This window comes from Triturus cristatus, chromosome 10, assembly GCF_964204655.1.
Source record: "Triturus cristatus chromosome 10, aTriCri1.1, whole genome shotgun sequence".
NCBI classification, from domain to species: domain Eukaryota; kingdom Metazoa; phylum Chordata; class Amphibia; order Caudata; family Salamandridae; genus Triturus; species Triturus cristatus.
In genome coordinates this window covers 307,517,485-307,536,106 of record NC_140593.1, presented here as the reverse complement: position 1 = coordinate 307,536,106, position 18,622 = coordinate 307,517,485, and the positions used below count along the sequence as shown (strand labels likewise).

General features: G+C 44.2%; 1 protein-coding gene across 6 annotated transcripts in view; it reads left to right on the top strand.

Annotated features, from left to right (window-relative positions):
* CROT (carnitine O-octanoyltransferase) overlaps positions 1-17,687 on the top strand; it is a 662,560-nt gene extending 644,873 nt beyond the window's left edge. For all 6 annotated transcript variants that reach the window (XM_085631293.1, XM_085631292.1, XM_085631296.1 and 3 more), the window contains 2 exons: positions 8,948-9,067; positions 17,188-17,687. In XM_085631293.1, the coding sequence (XP_085487419.1) occupies positions 8,948-9,067; positions 17,188-17,308 (241 nt within the window). In that variant the 3' untranslated portion in view covers positions 17,309-17,687. The remainder of the gene's footprint in view (positions 1-8,947; positions 9,068-17,187) is intronic.
* The last annotated feature ends 935 nt before the right edge of the window (positions 17,688-18,622 follow it).

Genomic DNA, 18,622 nt, shown 5'->3' with positions numbered 1-18,622 from the left:
TGGCCATGGTAGCAGTTCCCTTACCTGGATGACTGGCTGATCAAATGCGCTACACACCAATTATGCTTTGCGCATATCCAGACCACCATCCAGGCCTTACACTGACAAGGTTTTACCATCAATTTGCACTGAAAAAAACTCCCTCAAGGCCTATCTTTCTATTATCCTAAGGACTAAATCACTACTGGGCTCAATGATCAATTAAATCACTACAGTAAAACTGACATTTACATTTTGATTATCATTATTTATTTCATTTCTTTATATATTTTGTAAAAATTCATTTTTTCCTTCTTTTTTCATCTTTAAAACTTTCTTTTTTTTAAGATGTATACATCACAATAAAAGGTCAATCCTGTTGTTACATCAAATACAAAAGACACATATATATTACTCAACAAAGAGAACCCCTGAAAAAATCACATAAATACATCAATTTCACAAGACTCATTCAAACACATACAGACTTATACAACAATCATACAAAATGCATCTGAAAAAAGGGGAGATTGTAGATGACAAAATCTCCGCGACCAGATTGAATAAATATGTTTAAAAAGGGTCTGAACATAGGGTCGACGCGCTTTTCGGCTGTATGTGAAGAGTAGTCAAACCACCTTCATCAGGACCTTTCCAGACACCCACATAAATGTCACAAAACCCAGGGGACGAGATAATGATGATTGGCCAATAAAAGACCACTTGTAGAATCAAACAACGGCGTATTTTAGAGAATCCGTATTCAGTCGAAAGGTCTCTTCTTGTTGTGTCCAAATCATTAGGCAGCCATTTTATTCGCAAGAAAAACATCGCATCCGGGACACAATATTCGAGGAAGGAACGAATACAATCTGTAATAAATCCTTTGTTCTTGTTTCATCAATACGCAGTGGTCCAAATTCTGGCTTTTCGTTATTTATGGCTATTTTAATGTGCAGAGCGACAGCCTCATAACAATGGGTACTCAGTAAGGATCATCTAAAGGGGCTCCGCATACATACACGGGACATCCAATGTCAGTGAGCTTTCAGTATCTAGTGCGGACCGATGACGCCAGTTATCTGACGAATAAGTACCAGCAATGTATGCTTTTGGAATTCAAGCAAGTGCGTTACCCTTCACTAATGGATGAGGATGCTTTTTGCATAAATTAGACTGGAGGATTCCCCGCGCTCCGCAAGACCTTGCGGGTGTGTGACTCAGATACCACACCTGCACTTAGGTTGCCCCACACTGTCCTGAGGAAGACCCGCAGGCCGAGGCCCCCAATTACCCTTTGAGCCCCTAGACGGGTTGAAACGTCGACGCCCATACATACTTAACCTGGATCACGAGTCCCCAACTGCTACGTGCCACACAAGGATTGATTTATGTATTTTAAAATCGAATGTAAATGGATTTTGAATGACTAAAATGTGGCCAGGTTGAAAAAAGACTGAGATTTCATTATCAGTCCAATCAATGAATAATTGTAACTATTTCCTTTTCTCACACCATCTAAATATCCTTTTCACCTATCCAACACTGCACGTTCCCCTGGAGCAACCTCTCCTTCCCTACTTTGTCATTTGTCTTTTGCAGTGAGGAATCTACTGTTGCGTTAATTATGATGGAATAAAACCCTTGTTATTTTGGACAAAAATGTGGTTATTGCACTTCGGTATACTGTTTGTATTAATTACTGTGAGCTAACTGCATAGGCTCAGGAAATGATTTGTTAAAATACTGTTGTAGGTTTTGATTCGTATTGTTAACAATATAAGGTCTAGGACCATTGTCTTTTGTACCACATTGAACCCAGGTCCACGACCATAATTGGGTCACCCCATTTTTATAATGGCTGAGCACTTCACCCAAGGCCCAGAAACCCCTGTCAAGTAGCAGAGCTGCTCCCCTGCATCCTGCAGGCACTCCAAAAGAACTGTGAGGACTCCAGACCACCACAAACCCTACACCTTAAAGCACAAGACAGGTCAATTGCACCAGCACGGTCCCCAGACCTTCCTGAGATGAATACCACCTTGGGTTTTCCAACAGTGGACTTCCCACGTCTCCCGCAGCCTCTTTGTGCAGGTCCCCTCTACCTTGAGTGTCTTCAGTGACAAAAATCTGATGCCTCAAGACATCTCTGCGCTCGGCCGCCCCATTCCATGGAGAGGAGGATCAAAGGTGTCCTCACGTCCCCGAGCATCATGAGACCTGAGCCCCCTTGTTGATTCAGCCCGACTGACCTCCCAATCCCTACCTGTGTAGTGTAGTTCCTATTTCCCTAATAGGCTCTGAGGTTAGTATGCCCCTTTGAGGAAAATTAAACTTAATTACTTTGTGCCAGCTAACTCAGAGGCCACTAGAAACTCCTTGTAAACAAGAAGGGAGTCGTTTCTGGCAACCGTATAAACATGACAACTTTGTTTCCCTTTAGACTGTGAACACTCTCAGAATCGTGGAAACAATAGATAACAGTTTCACTCAGCTAATCGTGCATGCTTAGTTTCTTCAGAGTTACACAGAAAGAATAGACGGGCATTTCAATAAAAAGGATTTATTGAACAGTCTTGTTTCTCGTGTAAGAGATATGAGCTGTTACAATCAAAAGACAGTATGCAAGATATATTATGTACAGCGTGAGCAGTAGAAAGAAATAATACTGCGCTAGCATTGTCTTTTAGTTCTGACACATATTCATATACATAAATAACACAAGCTAAAAATGCGAGTACTCATAAGATGCTTCTCTAACTAGTTCTACCCCAGTGTACCTAACATAAGTGTAGTACAAGGTAAGAAGTAGGTGATGTATTCTATAGGCGGTCTAGTCGATAGATTGCTATAGTAGGATATAGTATGCTATGCTATAGTCTAGTATACCAAGTCTGGTATGCCAAGAGTCCCTCTAGGTTCTAGTGAGCTCCATACCTTGAGAATGAGAGAGGTGGGAATCTCTTTCCGGGTCTCAAACTCTAACACCCTGCAAAGGGAGTCAGAACATGGGAAGCTGGATTCTCTGCGAGCAGGGATGACCGTGTCTCTTATCAGTGCGTCAGGCCTGGACACGGGCTCCTCTAAAGTCGAGGTCTCCTCCTCTTTGCTTGGGCACAGGAAGGTATATTTATACCTGCCTTGGAATGTTAGCATTGACGTAAAGTCGGGCAGAGGAAGAAGTCGGGAATGAACCCTTAAGGAATAGCGGTTCATGCATAATAAATGAGTTCTTGGAGAAATCAATAATCCTGTGCTAGGGGAACTCCCAAGAGCTTAAGGGTCTGGTTTCTAAGAACTCGTTGTGACGTTGGGGTGGACGGATGTAGGTGACCATGCCTGGATTTGGATAGCATGGCTAATGCCTAAATAAGGACTGAGATCTTATGCCTATACAAGGGCAATGCGAATTGTGCCTATATAAGGACATGTTTCAGGAAAACCTATATCCGGACACCTAAAGGGAATACAACACCTGCAGCGACTGTGACTGGACCGATCCCCATTGACCTACACAGGGCACCCAACGCCTTATTGCACCTCTACACCAGTCCGCTTTTGTGCTGCTGACGTCAGTAGCGTAGCTAGACCTTAGACCACCTGTGGCGATCCCTACGTATGCCGCCCTGCAGCGCCGTATTGAAGAGCAGGGGTTGCTGGCCGATTCCTTGGATTGTTGCTGCCCCGCGACGGCCGCACTGAAAAGCAGGGGGGCAATTGCTGTCTCACGACAGCAGGTAACAGCTGGGGGGAGGCCGCCGCCCCACCAAACTTGTGCCGCATGGGGACTGCCCACCCCTCCCCTCCTTGCTATGCTACTGGCCGAGGTGCCTGTTGGGCGTGCCTTGCCCCATACTCACCTCAAGTTCTGAAGATTGGTCCCGTAAAGTCATTGTGAAGTACCTGTATGCAGTAAATGTCTTTCCTCTGTCGCTTTTTGAAAACTCCAAACATTTTGATCTTGAAACGTACTTACCTGATTTTGATGATCTTGATGCCATAAATTATATAAAGATAAGTGTTCTTTTTATAAGTTGGTGTGGATCTCCTTATTGAATCGCGTGTACCATTTATTGACTCTGTGTATTGCAGATGTCTAACACTCCTCTCTGATAAGCCAAAGGCTGCTCGACCACACTACACCCTAGGAGAGCATATTGAGATTGCTTGAGGAAGCCCCTGTCCACATATAAGGGATACCTGGACTCTTTGCACATAATACATCTTTGGTATACTATATATAGTGCCAGCTTCCTACAGGTACATAATCCACACAGCTGTCCAGTGTGGCCCAGAGCTTTTGGCAATGGACAGTACATCACAGAGTACACCTTTTTTTTTCTTCAACACATTCCTTCCATAGGAATGCATGTCTATCATCTAAGACATGCGCAGACCCACTACCAGGACCTGCTACACAACTACATAAAAACGTTTTGTGCGCTGTTGTCTTCCCAAACATATCAATCCTCTCACAGCATCGGTACAAGACATTGTTACCTGCTGCACCTGCAGAAATCGGGCGTTGCCTGCACTTCCATTCAATTACACCTGGTGGGTGTAGCTGCTTACGTGCAGGATAGGCAACATGCTTAATTGTTCAGAATACCAGTCATTAAAGCCTTTATGGAAGGCCTCAAAAGGTTATCCCACCTCTGATGCCTCTGCACCTGTGTGGAACCTCATTGTAGTCCATACAAGACTCAAGGGTCCGCCTTTTGAACCCCTTTAATCTTGCCCATTGCAATTTCACTCCTGGAAGGTGACTTTCCTTATAGTCATCACTTTCCTCAGGCGGATGAGCACAATTCATGCTCTTACCGTGGAAGAGTCTTTCTTCCAAGTACATCACGATTGGGTGGTCAGGACCAATCCAAGATTCCTCCCTAGGGTAGTCTCCAGTTTTCACATCAGCCAGAACATCAAGCTCCCAGTCTTTTTTCAACACCCAGACTCACACTGTAGCGGAACACGCTCTATATACTCTAGATATCAAGAGAGCATTAATGTACTACATGGATACTACAAAATACTTCCGTAAAATACAACAGCTTTTTGTGGCATACTCCAAGCCACACAAGGGTCGTGCCACTTCCAAGGCGGGTGTTGCACTTTAAATGCAGACTTGTTATGCAAAAGGTAAAGGTACCCTGCCTGTCCCAGCAAGGCCTCATTCTCCTCATAAGAAAGGGGCTTTCACGACCTTCTTAGATATTATACCATTATCTGATATCTGTAAAGCAGCTACTTGGTCCACCTCTCATACATTTACCAAACTCTACTGGGTGCATGTCCTAGCCAGACAACAAGCTACTGTTGGCCAGGTTGTCTCACATACACTTTTCCAGTCCTCTGATACATCCTCATTCTAAGCCACCGCTTTATGGAGGACTTCTTTACAGTCTAGTCGAAGCATGTTTATCTACACACATGCCACATACGGAAAATGTTACGTACTCTGTAAGCATCTGTTTGTGGCATGTAGTGCTGTAGATTCACATGTGCCCACGCTCCTCCCTGGTCACCTGTGGTTGTTGTTGAAATTTACTTCCTTTTGTTTTCTTTAATACCTTGCTTTGCATGGTTATCTTTACTGTGTGTCTATGCTCCATCTACAATCTTGTCCTCCGTGCGGGGAAAACTACAATCTAACAATGGAGCCGCTGGTCATGCGCAATTCCACAAGCAGGTGGAGTCACTGGATCCCATGACACGAAAAGACTTGCTTCGAAAAAAAATAAGTTGCACATGTTCGAGCCCAACACTAGATGGAGAAAGTATGCACAGAATGTGAATCTACAGCACTACATGCTATGAACAGATGCTTACAGGGAAAGTAGTTTTTTACTTTTTATTTATTTCCCGATTCGTAAAGTGTTCTGCTACCCTCATGAGAATACTGGTGCTAAATTAGCAAGCATTGGTAATGCATCGGTGTCGCCTATGTGCACTGCAGCTGCAAAATTGAATAATTCCAGTGGCACTGTCAAGGACGAAAAACCACGATTTTGCAATATAGATTGGATCTTATTGAAGTGACTTTGTGCCCACATTAAGTAACCAGGTGTGACACCCAACAAACAATATCTATCGAGAAGGGGAGTGGAGCACAGCAGGACAAAGCTCCTGTATGACCCAGCTAGGAAAAGCACCCATTGACTTTCAAATGGATGGATGGATGGTATTAGACCTTTCGGAACATCCGGCATTACTTTCAGTGACCTAGGAGAAAATTGCTCCAGAGGGCCGTGTCCCTCTGCGAGGCAGTAAAATCTTGAAAACAAAATATGCACAATTACTGGTGAGTGGGCGAGCGTCATAGCCCTCGAAGAATTTGCAGCAGGGTAGGTGAGCGTCAATGATTTATATCCCGTGGACAGACAGAAACACATTAGACTGGCAGGAGCCACAATTTTGCAGCCAATGTAAAAAACCGATTTGTTTTCGCCAGTCAAAAGAGCACTATGTATGTTTGTAAGCAGATATTTTGTATGCTTTTTGTATACAGATTTCCTTCCATGAAAATGAATTGAAACTTAATTGAAAATCATAATTACTGTTTTGCACGTTCTATTACTTGCTCAGTCACTTATAAAATCCAGTATGTAGCGCAGTACAGTATAAGTGAGTTACAACAGGCAACACACTACAGTGAATAGCACTTCTATCTATGAGCGTCAATAGATGACCTAGCGGCTAGAAGCGCACTAATCGCAGCTGTTCATGGTGGACACAGATATTGGTTGTTACCTGCATGCGCTCTGCGTCGCCTCAGTCCCAGCTGCCCCCATGACCCTATTACCTGGCAGTCGCTTTCTTTTAAGCCCGGGCTGCAGGCGCAGCTGTAGTTGCAGGCGGGAGATTTTAGGCTCCATCTGTAGACTTTTCGCAACAGTTTTTGGTGTACTGAGACTGCTCGGAAACGGGCAAGGTGGCAGCGTAGAAGTGTGGCATTGTACTGTAATTGCATTTCTCCAGCACGGCGGGCAGCAGCGGAAGTGTTAATCACATGGCAGGAGGGACAGCTGAGGACAGCGGTAGGACAGTGGCAAGGAAGCAGCATGGCATGAGCAGGGAATCAGCAAGGGAGCATGGCAGGGGGTGGCAGCAGCCACACAGCGCCTATGCCATAAATGGACCTGGCAAGGCTGCTGTGGGGTCAAACATGGCATGACACAGTTCCCTTTATAGTAGGTTCTGTATCTGAGCAAGATATCCGCATGGCAGTGGTAGTGCAAGGGAAGCAACAGGGTACGAGATGCACAACAGGTTCAGGGTGTGTCACATGACAAGTGTAAGGCTGGAGCAGCTCTTAAAAGATAACGAGAAAGCTCAGGAACACTGAAGAGAGGGACACACGCAGCTTAACCTCAGCCTGGCCTACAACATGCACGCAGGGCAGTAGCAGCAGACCCCTCTGCCTTCTATGGAGCTGTCAGTGCGACCACAGCTGTTACATAAGAGCCTTTGGTATGCGTCCCTTCTCAATGGGCAGTGTTACCTCCTCGTTGGTGTCCATGGCAGCGGGGGCCCTCGCGCTCTGTAGCACGAGACATCCAGGGATGGAACCACCTCAGCTCGAATCTGTCTTTCTGCCATGTACTCACACGAGAACAGTAGAGTGCTCCAACTACTAATGGGTTAGTGTATCCTGAAGAAAGCCTTACGATTACCGGAAAAGGCTGAAACATGTTGACCTACACCTAAGGGATATTGAAGTAAAATTTGTATCTTCATTATATCCCTGCCTTAGTTTTTAATCATGTCCTAAGACCCTAAAAAGAAAGATTTTCGTTTGGGCTTTTCTTAGAGACATTTTTAACATCACCAACCTTTGAGCACACACTGCACTGAACAACAAACCCCACTCCGCTGTAGTCAGGCATCGAAGCACAGCTGGGTTGCATTCAGCAGCCCAGCTGGGACCCCAATGATGAAGCATGCCACCAACTCTGTTACATCATATTGAGTCAATATAAGTGTAATCACTTACCTGTGGGTTCGTCCAGGTTGTTTCTATTGTTATATTGGGGAAGAGGACATGCCCCTTTACCTTTTCCTCTCTCTCCTGCTGTTTTCTATATTCTACATTTCAACCCTGATAACAATCTTTTATCAGGGTTTTGGCTAAAGTTGAGTAATTTGCTTAGGTCTTAACTTTTGAGACTTATTGCCTCGTGTGCAGAGGCATGCCAATATCCCCATTTCCACCCCTGCCCATAGTCCAGGCAAACCATTGCCATGTATAAATCTAGTGTAAATGAAGCACTGTCATTGTTTGCACATAATTGTCACCTAAGGAAAAGTCATGAGTGGCACGTTAATCGCGAGGAAATAACTGCACCCAGAATTACCAGTGCAGTGTGGTATATTCTCACCATTATCATGCCATTGCTAAATAATGATCTGGTAATGGGAAAGAACATGCAGGCGTGGACTTTGTGTATCTGTTTACTCGTCTTCCTTTATTACGAGGCCATTCTCCAGCCATGAGTTCCACCTGATTTTGGCTTTATCTATCCGCTATTACAGTGCCTGAAAATGGGGAGTAACGTAGTCCTGGACTTATTGCGCTTGTTTACACAGGTCTTCTTTCTTCACCAGGCCATTTTCCAGCTGTGAGTGCCACCTGTATTTTGGTAGGTGGATTCAGTCCTGATTTCACTGCACCCAGTTCTTCCGGTTGTGGTGAAATCAAGGACACCTGAATTGAGCAGAGTGGTATCTCCAACAAAGATACTGCTTCGACTGACACATGGTAGGACACTTAGTGGTCTTTATGTATTTTTTTTTTTTATACATTTGCAAGTTTTTATTCTATTACTGTTTTTAACCCTGTGCTGGCATTTTCAGAAATGAATAACTACTCTATTACTTTTGACTGAGTAGCATTGTTGAGCCAAATTAATTGTAACCTCATTACATCCTTCCTAGTTTACTAAAGGATTCTTCTTCATTTGTTTCACAGCGGAGGAGGGGGTAACTTTGTCCTTTCGACTAGTTTGGTTGGCTATACGACTGTTCATGGAGCGGTTGTGCCCATGATTCCTGATGGGTATGGGATGTTTTATCGCATTAGGGATGATAGGTAAGACATATTTTCAATATTTTTTTAAATAATCAAAAGACTTTGCACCTTATGACTCTGATGCTGTGTGCACTGATTTGTAACTTAATATATCGTAATGTACGGGGGCCCTACTCGACACATGTCCAAGAGGAGAAACTGAAGTTTCTGTTGTGAAGGTTATTTATTTATTTGGAATAGCTGTACCATTTTTTAAGCTGACATGTTAGCGCTGGTGTTTTCCAAATGTATTGCTTGATATAGCAGTACAGTTTGGTAGAAATTAGCACAAAGTAGAAGGTTTAGCAAACAAAGGCAAGTAAGGCAGACCTGCTTACCTTGTCAAAGGGACAGCAGGCCAATAGGATTTATCAAGGGGTCAGCACATCAACATATATAAAACAGACCTATTGGCTTTGTCAAAAAGTCACTAATAACTGTAATCAAGTGTAGATTTCACAAATTCACCCATTGCACTGTAGTAATAATAATAATGACTGTCACAAAATATTTAAAAAAATGCATTATGTACAAAACAATTGTATAACATTTGTCTTTTAAAAAAAAAAAACATTTTTAGGCCACAAAGTGCAACCATAGTACCAACCACAAGGAGTCCCTGCTGCCTGTTAAAAAACATACAGTTGCAGAATGGAGTGCTTTAAAAATATGGTAAGCTCTCCTGGGGTCGTGCATTCAACGTCCCTGGAGACTTACCGTGTTTTTATTTTTGTTTTTTTAATGTTGCTGGGAGGCTGCTGCACTTGGTGCAGCTCTCCAGTTGAAGAGCTTACAGCTGCAGCTTGGATTGATGTTAAAATATGGTAAGCTCTCCTGGAGTTGTGAATTGAAGGACCCTGAAGACTTATTGTGTATTTTTTTTTTATGTTGCAGGGAGGCTGCTGCGCTTGGTGCAGCCCTCCACAACATATAAAAATGCTTGATGGTAGCCCACCACCAAGATCCCCAAAAATTATTATAAAGTCCTTGCAGGGCATTATGGGGTGCTCCTTGCACAGAGCAATGAATGGGATCAGGTAATTGGGAGGCTTGATGAAAATCAGAAAGGAGATGGACATTGCAAAGTCCATGGGCGCTCTATAGCATTCTAGCTTTCGGAGGAAACAGTTGAGCGGGGGTACCAAAAACTGCCGCCTCAGGACAACGGCAATCTTACCAGCAGCAGTCCTTTCAGTGCATCTAGCAGACCAAGACCTTCACACGGGGTGGCTAGAGAGGTAACAGTTGTGACAGAATTGGCTTCAATCATGGCGCCTCAACCCCAAAACAGTGACACCCATTCCCTCTCCCCCAAAGCACTTGCTCAGCATTATGGGACACTCTTTGCTCAGAGCGCCCCATTATAGGAGACTTATGGAGGAAGACTCTGTAGAAATTACCTCCGACCAGTGAGTACTCTGTCATTCACAAGGGGTAATTCATGAAGTTCCACACAAGACCACCACATCTTCAGCATTCAACCACTCAAGGAAGAGGTGCAGTTACTCCTCACCACAAGTGCCTTGGAGCTGGTGCCCCCACACCAGTTAGGCAAAGGAGTGTTCTCCCTCTTCTTTCTGATTCCAACAAAGGATTGCTCCCTCATAACCGTATTCGAACTGAAGTTCTTCAACCATTTAATTAAGGCAGCACATTTTTATATGAACTTTGCTTTGTAGTAATTGGACAACACTGTCAATGTAAGGTACTGTCCTTTAAAGTCACCACAGCCTCAAGGCTTTTCTCAAAGGGTCTCTCTGTGGTCGCTGTGAATCTGACCTATCCTTTTTCCATAGTCTGGGGTTCGCCATCAATGTGAATAAGTTCCCATCTCCAGTCCGAACAGATTTAACCCTTTGTAAGGTTCATACTCAACGCTGATACAGGGAAAGCATAGCCAACTCAATATGGGGTGGTGTCTCTCCATGGGCTGCTGCTCATTTTTCAGACAGTACACCTCTTTCTATGAAAATTGATAATGAAGTTGGTGAGGATGAAAGCATCATGTATCGCCACGGGTACTGCACAGACTCCCTCTCCAAGACTGCGTTGCAAGGCCAGTGGAAGACGACTGAGGGGGGGATCTAGTGTTGGTTCTTGTTTCCTTGTTGTCTTTTCTATCTTTAACCTATAATATGGCAGCTGTGTTTTTCCCACTGTAAATGCCCCTATTGTGTGACTCTTTTTATGATTTTTTTTTTTTGTTTCTATCCTTTGTCTTAGACTCTCTATCCTGTCTTGTCTGTGCTCTTTTGTTTATTCAACCAGACAGAGGACAAAGTGCCATTATTAAACCAACCAAATATATTTGTTGCCGAATACCAAAACTCACAAATTGTGATTTGAGCTCAAGCATATTTCTTCCCCACCATACTCATCTTGTCTCTTTTACCTCAGCCTTGCAGGTTCTTTAGGTCTCCCCCAAACAGCAAATGCACTGTGCTGCGAGACCTATTGTCTACAATTCAGTGGGCTTACAACCTGCCCATAGCATACCATTAGTTGTTTTAGGTGACACTCATTTAGTCTCTCTATTACTCTACTCCACTCTACAGCACTCCACTGTATGCCACTCTACTCTGTCACTCTACAGCTCTCCACACCCCTCTACATCATGCAACTCTACTACAGTTCACCTCAGTGTATGCCAATCCACTTTACGCAACTCTATTCCACGTCACTGTGCTCCGCTCTACTCCACGTCGCTTTACTCCACGGCACTGTCAATCCACTCCACTACAGTCTATGCCACTCTGTTCTCCTCCACTCCACTCTACTTCATTCTTCTCTACTCTACATAACTCAATTCTATGCCACTCAACTCTATTTTCCTCTACTCTACATCACTATTCTATGCCACTCTACTCTATGCCATTCTATGCTATGCACCTACCCTGCACCACTGTACACCATTCTCTCTAAGCCACTCTGCTCCACTCTATGCCACTCCACTCTACTTGACTCTAAGCCACTCTACTCTGTGCCAATCTACACTTTGCCACCCTACTATATGCTACTCTGCTGTGCTCCACTCCCCTCTATGGCACTCTACACTACACTACCCAAAGCCACTCTACTCTTTGCTATTCCATTCTACTCCACTCCACACAATGCCACCCCACGGCACTCAATGCCACTCCTCTCTGAGTCACTCCACTCAACACCACCCCATACCTCTCTCCTGTATGCCACACCACTCTATTACAGTCCACACCACCATATGCCACTCCACTCTACACCACACCACTCTACTCTATGCCATTTCACTCTATGCAACTCTAGTATACATAACTCCATTCTATTCTACTCTACCCCACTCCATTCCAGTCTACGCCACGCCACAGCACTCTATGCCACTCCACTGTAAGCCACTCTACTCGGTGCTACCCTACTGTAGGCCATGCCACTCTACTGTAGGCCATGCCACTCTGCGCCATTCTACTCCACCCCACTCTACTACATTCCCCTCCACTCTGCCATCTTATGCCACTCCGCTGTGCACCACTCCACTCTATGCCACCCCACTGTATGCTACTCAACAACTCTCCATTGCACGCCACTTCACAATACCCACTCCTCCGTACACCCTCCACTGTACTACATGCTATGCCTCTCCACTCCACTCTATGCAACTCCACTCTATTCTTAGCTACTCAAGTCTACTCTACACCACTCTACTCTACACCACTCTAAGCAAATCTACTCTAAGCCACTCTGGGCCACTCCACTCTCAGCAATTCTTCACCACTCAACTCTTTGCAACTCTACTGTACGCCACATCACCCTACTCCAAACCTCTCCACTTGACTCTATGTAACCCTATGTCACGCCACTCTGTTATGTCACGCCACTCTGTTATGTCACGCCACTCTGTTATGTCACGCCACTCTGTTATGTCACGCCACTCTGTTATGTCACGCCACTCTGTTATGTCACGCCACTCTGCGTCACGCCACTCTGCGTCACGCCACTCTATGCCACGTTACTCTATGCCACTCCACTATACTCTACATCACTCCACTCTAAGCCACTCTGCTCTGTCTACTGTCTACTGTGCCACTCCATTGTACGCCACTGTACTCCAAACCAATTCACTCTGCGCCACTAAGAAAGAGCAAACACAGACATATAGCCACAGTAGTGCAGGACGTTGTCAAGAAATGTGTTTTCCTTTCGCACTGCCTTCACGCCTGTCTGATAACCATAGCTTTGGCTATCAGCAAGGCATGCAGTGCCTTGCTTCTTCCTAAGAAAGTCTAGATTGCAAGTTCTACTCTCCATGTTCTCCTAGTGTAGCACATAGAAATAGGTTTTAGGGTGTAAAGTCTTGCATGACATTTTAACTATGTTCAAAATGTTCATTTTATTCTCCTTGTTTGCAACATATCATTTGTGTGTGGAATATTGTAAAGAGCGAAATAGGTCTGTTTCCGGTATGGTGGTGCCCTAAATCCTGGTTTAAGCATTGTTAGTAACTCGAAAGCAATGATTCCACTTAAACTAATATATTGTTAGCTATATATTGGAGCTGCTGGGTGGCTACAATAACCTGCCTTGTTCATTCACCATTGGTGCCTTGAACTAAAGTTTACACGTGTCACTGTTGGCGGGAAAACAAACCTTGTAGAAGCATGCCAGAGTTGTAGTTTATGCAAAACAACTCCACTCTGTGCCACTCTACTCTATGCTACTCTACTGTACGCCACTCCACTCTAAGCCACTTACTCTGGGCCTCATTCTCACCAGTCTACGCCACACTCTACTAAATGCCACTCCACTAAAAACTAGTCTATGCCACTCCACTTTACACCACTCTACTCTATACCATTTTACTATACCCCACTCTACTCTGATCTGTTCCACTCTACGCCACCCCGCTCTACACCAGTCCACTCTAAGCCGCTCTACGCCACTCTATGCGACTCAAAGCGATTCTACTCTATGCCACTCTCCTCTACATCACTGTAAGCCACTCTGACATAAAGCACCTAAGGTCTGACTTCATTTTAAGTAGGCCTGACTCCATCCTAGGTAATGGGAGTCGCCATTTTCTCAATTCTATGTAAGGGTTGTCACAGTTTTCCTCAATTTATGCAGAATCATTGTCCTGTCTGCCATTGATGCCGATGTCGTCTGACCTTGTCATTCCAAGAAATGTGAAAGTGTCATGTCATTCAGACAATGACATAAATGTCACACCTAACATGACATCCAGTCTGGGACAAGTGTCTAGTTATTGCAATATCAAGGTCTAATAAGAGCGCAAACAGACATATAGCCAAAATAATGTAGTCTGAATTGATGTCCATTTACCTTAAATGTTCATACAAATATGTCTGGGAAGCTCACCTTGATCCACATAATCTGTCAGACATTCCTAAACTTATGTCAGAAATTCCAGTTTCCAGTAAGATTTAATATATAGGAACTGTCCCTTGACCACTTGTCAGGAGAATTCCTTTGCCCACATTTTCGCACAAGATACTGCTCGAGACTGTCTTGACCGCTGCCAGTGCACCAAGAAGATGCTGCATTGCACTTGTTAATAAATAACGAGTTGAGTCCAGGAGAAAATACGCTACTACGGCATGTGTTTTCCTTTCCCTGGGAACACTGCCTTCCTGCCTCTGATAACCACAGCTTTGACTGTCAACAAGGTATGCAGTGCATTGCTTCTTCCTAAGAAAGTCTAGATTGCAAGTTCTACTCTCATGCTCTCCTAGTGTAGTTCATTGAAGTAGATTTTAGGGTGTTAGTTAAAATGTCAAGTAGAACCTGTGTTAATTTCATTCTCGTTGTTCGCAACATACCTATTAGCTGTTTTTATGATATTCTGTATGGTTGTATTGGATGTGCTACGAAACTGGTTCGTCCTGTTGCAATAAATGCTTTCAGTTAAAAGTGTCTATTCTTTTTAGTATCATTTGTGTGTGTGATATTGTAAAGAGCTAAATGAGTCGGTTTCCCGTACCACGGTGCCCCAGATCCCGGTGTAGGGATTGTTAATAACCCAAAAGCAATGATTCCACTTCAACAATGTATTGGGTGGCATTCTGCGGGGCTACGTTAACCTGCCTTTTACATTCAGCGTTGGTGCCTTGAACCAAGCTTCTCCTGTGTAACAATGAGAGGGAAAGCAAACCTTGTAGAACTACACCAGAGTTGTAGTTTATGCAAAACAACTCTACTTTGCGAAACTCTACTCTACTGTACGTCACGCCACTCCACACTACAATACTTCACCATATGCTACTCTGTTCTACATCACTCTACTCACCGCCACTCCACTCTGTGTGCCACTACACTCTACACCACTCCACAAGACTCTGCGTTACTATACTTTATGCCACTGTACTTTATGCAACTTTACTATACTCCACTCTACGCCACTCCACTCTATGCCACTCCATTCTATGCTACTTTACCCCACTCCAATCTACGTCAGTCTTCTAAACCCCTGTACTCTACTTCATTCTGCTTTACACCACTCCACTTTACGCAACTCCATTCTACTCGGTCACTCTACTCCATGCCACTCTATTCTATGCCACTCAACTTTACTTCATGCCTTCTATGCCAGTCTACTCCACTCTACAGTACTCTACACCAATCTAGTCTGTCACTCTATTCCAGCCCACCCCACCCCACCCCACTCTACTCCACCCCACTCTACTCCACTCCACTGTACTCCACTCTACTCTAAGCCACTCTACGCTATGCTACTCTACTGTACACCCCTCCATGCTACTCTACTGTACCCCACTCTACTCTAAACTAATCATACATACCCCATTCAACTCTACGCTACTCCACTCAACGCCATTCTCCTCCACTCTCCTTTACGCAGCTAACTTGTCCATGCAGAACAGCAGCCATGCTGCGCCACAACATGGCCAGCAGGCATTGGCAATGCTAATAGCTCTCACATAGGTGAGACCTATTCACTTTGCCAATACTTGTTAACTCCTGCTTTCTTTGTCATTGTTGTATGTCTTCCTCTTTTTTTCCCCTTGTCTGCCTTTTTCTCTCTTGCTCTCTGTCAAGTTTTGATGATGAAAATAAGTTCTGGTCACCAAAAAGGAGTACGGGTGCCTATAGCAGGCATCCAATCGCACAAATTAAGCACTCGTTCGTATTAGCGTCCGCAGAACATTTTCTGCTACACCTAAGATATTAAAGAGTTCTCTGGTGGAATTTTCAGTGTCTGAGCTGGCAGTCTGGAAATCAGTGGCGACCAGTCCCCTGCCCAGGTGGTGCGGCGGGCCGGGCCGGAGGAGAGAGCTGGGGGTGGTCGTCGGACAAAATAATAATAATTTTTTTTTTAAAAACGTACCTGATCATCAGTGCCACCTGCTGCTTCGTGCTCCTCCAGGCTTCTTCTGGGCACAGGCTTCCGGTATGCACTGCGGCCAATACTGACGCTGCATGAAAGCAGCTTCCGGATTGGTTTGAGCGCTGGGATTTTGTACTGCAAGGCAGTCTGAGCGCTTGTGCCTGCTCTCGCCAGCCCCAGCAACATAGCCTGAGACGGCTGGCCAAACCGTCATGTGCAGTGAAGGGAGTGCACTACCACTCCCCCACCACAGTGCATCCCCTGGACCGGCCCCAAGACTCCTCAGAGTCCTGGAGGCGGGTTCAGGGTAATTCAAATAAAACGATAGTAAAGCAGGTTTAAAACCCGTTTTATTTGAGTGTGGTGGTGGGGGAGGGGGCGGCACTCCTCCACTCTAATGGAGGGGCCGCCCATGCTGGAAATGTGCCTCCGCACTCATGTTGACATGCAGGCGCCAGTGTTCCAGCAGGGAATGATGAGCTGGCATCGAAATCGGGCTGCTAGACCTTGTTACTGAAGGGTTCCACCTCACATTAGTAGAACCAAACAACTCTAATTGCCCACTGCCCGACTGCGCACATTATTATCTGCTTTGTACTTGCAGCCGACTGGATCCCCATTGGAAAACAATATATGAACCAGGCAGATTTTTGTAGAGCTGTGCTAATTAGACCATTTTAAAACTTGAAGACAGTGGCCTATTAATCGTTGCTGCCTTTTGGGAGCCTATAACTGAAGTCTGTAGTATATATGTATTTACATACATTGTTTAAAGCTAATTCACTTTTTCATGTTTGTGCTCTGCTAGGTTTGTTATGGCTTGCACAGCCTGGAAATCCTGTCCCAGTACTGACGTAGAAAAGCTGATTAGGACCTTGTTCCAGAACTTTCACGAGATGGCCGAGCTGGTACCCACATCCCAGCTGTAGAGAAAGTTCAGAAGATGAAAGTGTATACACTGCTGCTTGACCTCATCTAACGCTGACCGTGATGAACACTGGATAGGAAATGATTACTTGAAACAACTAAGCTGTAACCAACTAAATCAGGAATTAACAAAATATATTAACATTTAATAGATCTAGGATGAAGAAAAATACAAACAATGCTATTTACTATTTACACTGCGGTGCAAAATTTTTCCACTAGCAATGCAAATAAAAATAAGAATGTCTGTTCGGAGAAACAATGCAAAAATATGCCACATCAATGCAATTTTTTTTAACCTCTTGTACGCACACAAATTTTACTCAGGTGTATTTTTAAAGTAGGAAAATAAATTTCCATTTATGGTTTAATCGAAAGAAATGGCTCGTAGTTCTCAGTTCGAGGATGAGAAACGCTTTTCTTGCATTCCTTAATTGTGGTTATTCCAAAATTGACACTACAATATATTTCACGACTAGGGGCCATTGCTGGTTCACAAATATTAAATTGGGTAGAAATTATTTTTAATTGCCTGAGAGTGAATAGGGGAAGTATGGATTGCTTAAGTTTTTGAGTATTTCTACGGAGAACATGCTGAGCAGGAGGGTCAAGTTGGGAATTTCCAAGGAGACCACCACCCCCTACTAAACAGGAGATTTTTGTGGACTGTTTAATTAATGTGGGTAAGTTGCATAAAATGTATACTTTTGTGAACGTTACATGTTCCACATGGTAATATCACGTAATAACCTGCTTGCCCTTTGTTTCTGTGTGGTCTTATTTTACGTTAAGATTTGAGGCAAAGCTCAGTTACAACAGAAGTGAAACTTTACGATGTAGGGAGGTTCTGAGTACAATTGTAATAAAAAATTACAGGATCCTCTTTCATCCCAACCCCCGCTCCCCCCCACCCCATCCCCCCACACACACCTCTTCTTCTCAGATCCGGCTAGAGTTTGGACTGGTCAATCATTTAATCATCAGGAAGGGAGCTTACATTAAAACCTGGCAGAAAATAATGTTCATCAGCCAATCCTCTGAAGAAGGCTCTTTGGTGTGAAATCTCAAAGCCAAAATGCTCCTGTGCTTCTGTACATAGACTCTGCCATTGATGCCTTGGGTATAGGAACATTATGGGACCCAACATCCTCCTATGGGTTTTTCAGAAAATTAATAAACCGTGTAATGAAGGACCTTTCCGCAGCCGGCAATAAGGCAGCTTTATCAAGTAGATCAAATGATTGGATAATTCTGAATGGCTATAAATCCCTTAAACCACAAGCTTACTTGGAGGTAGGATGTTCCGTGCAGTTAAA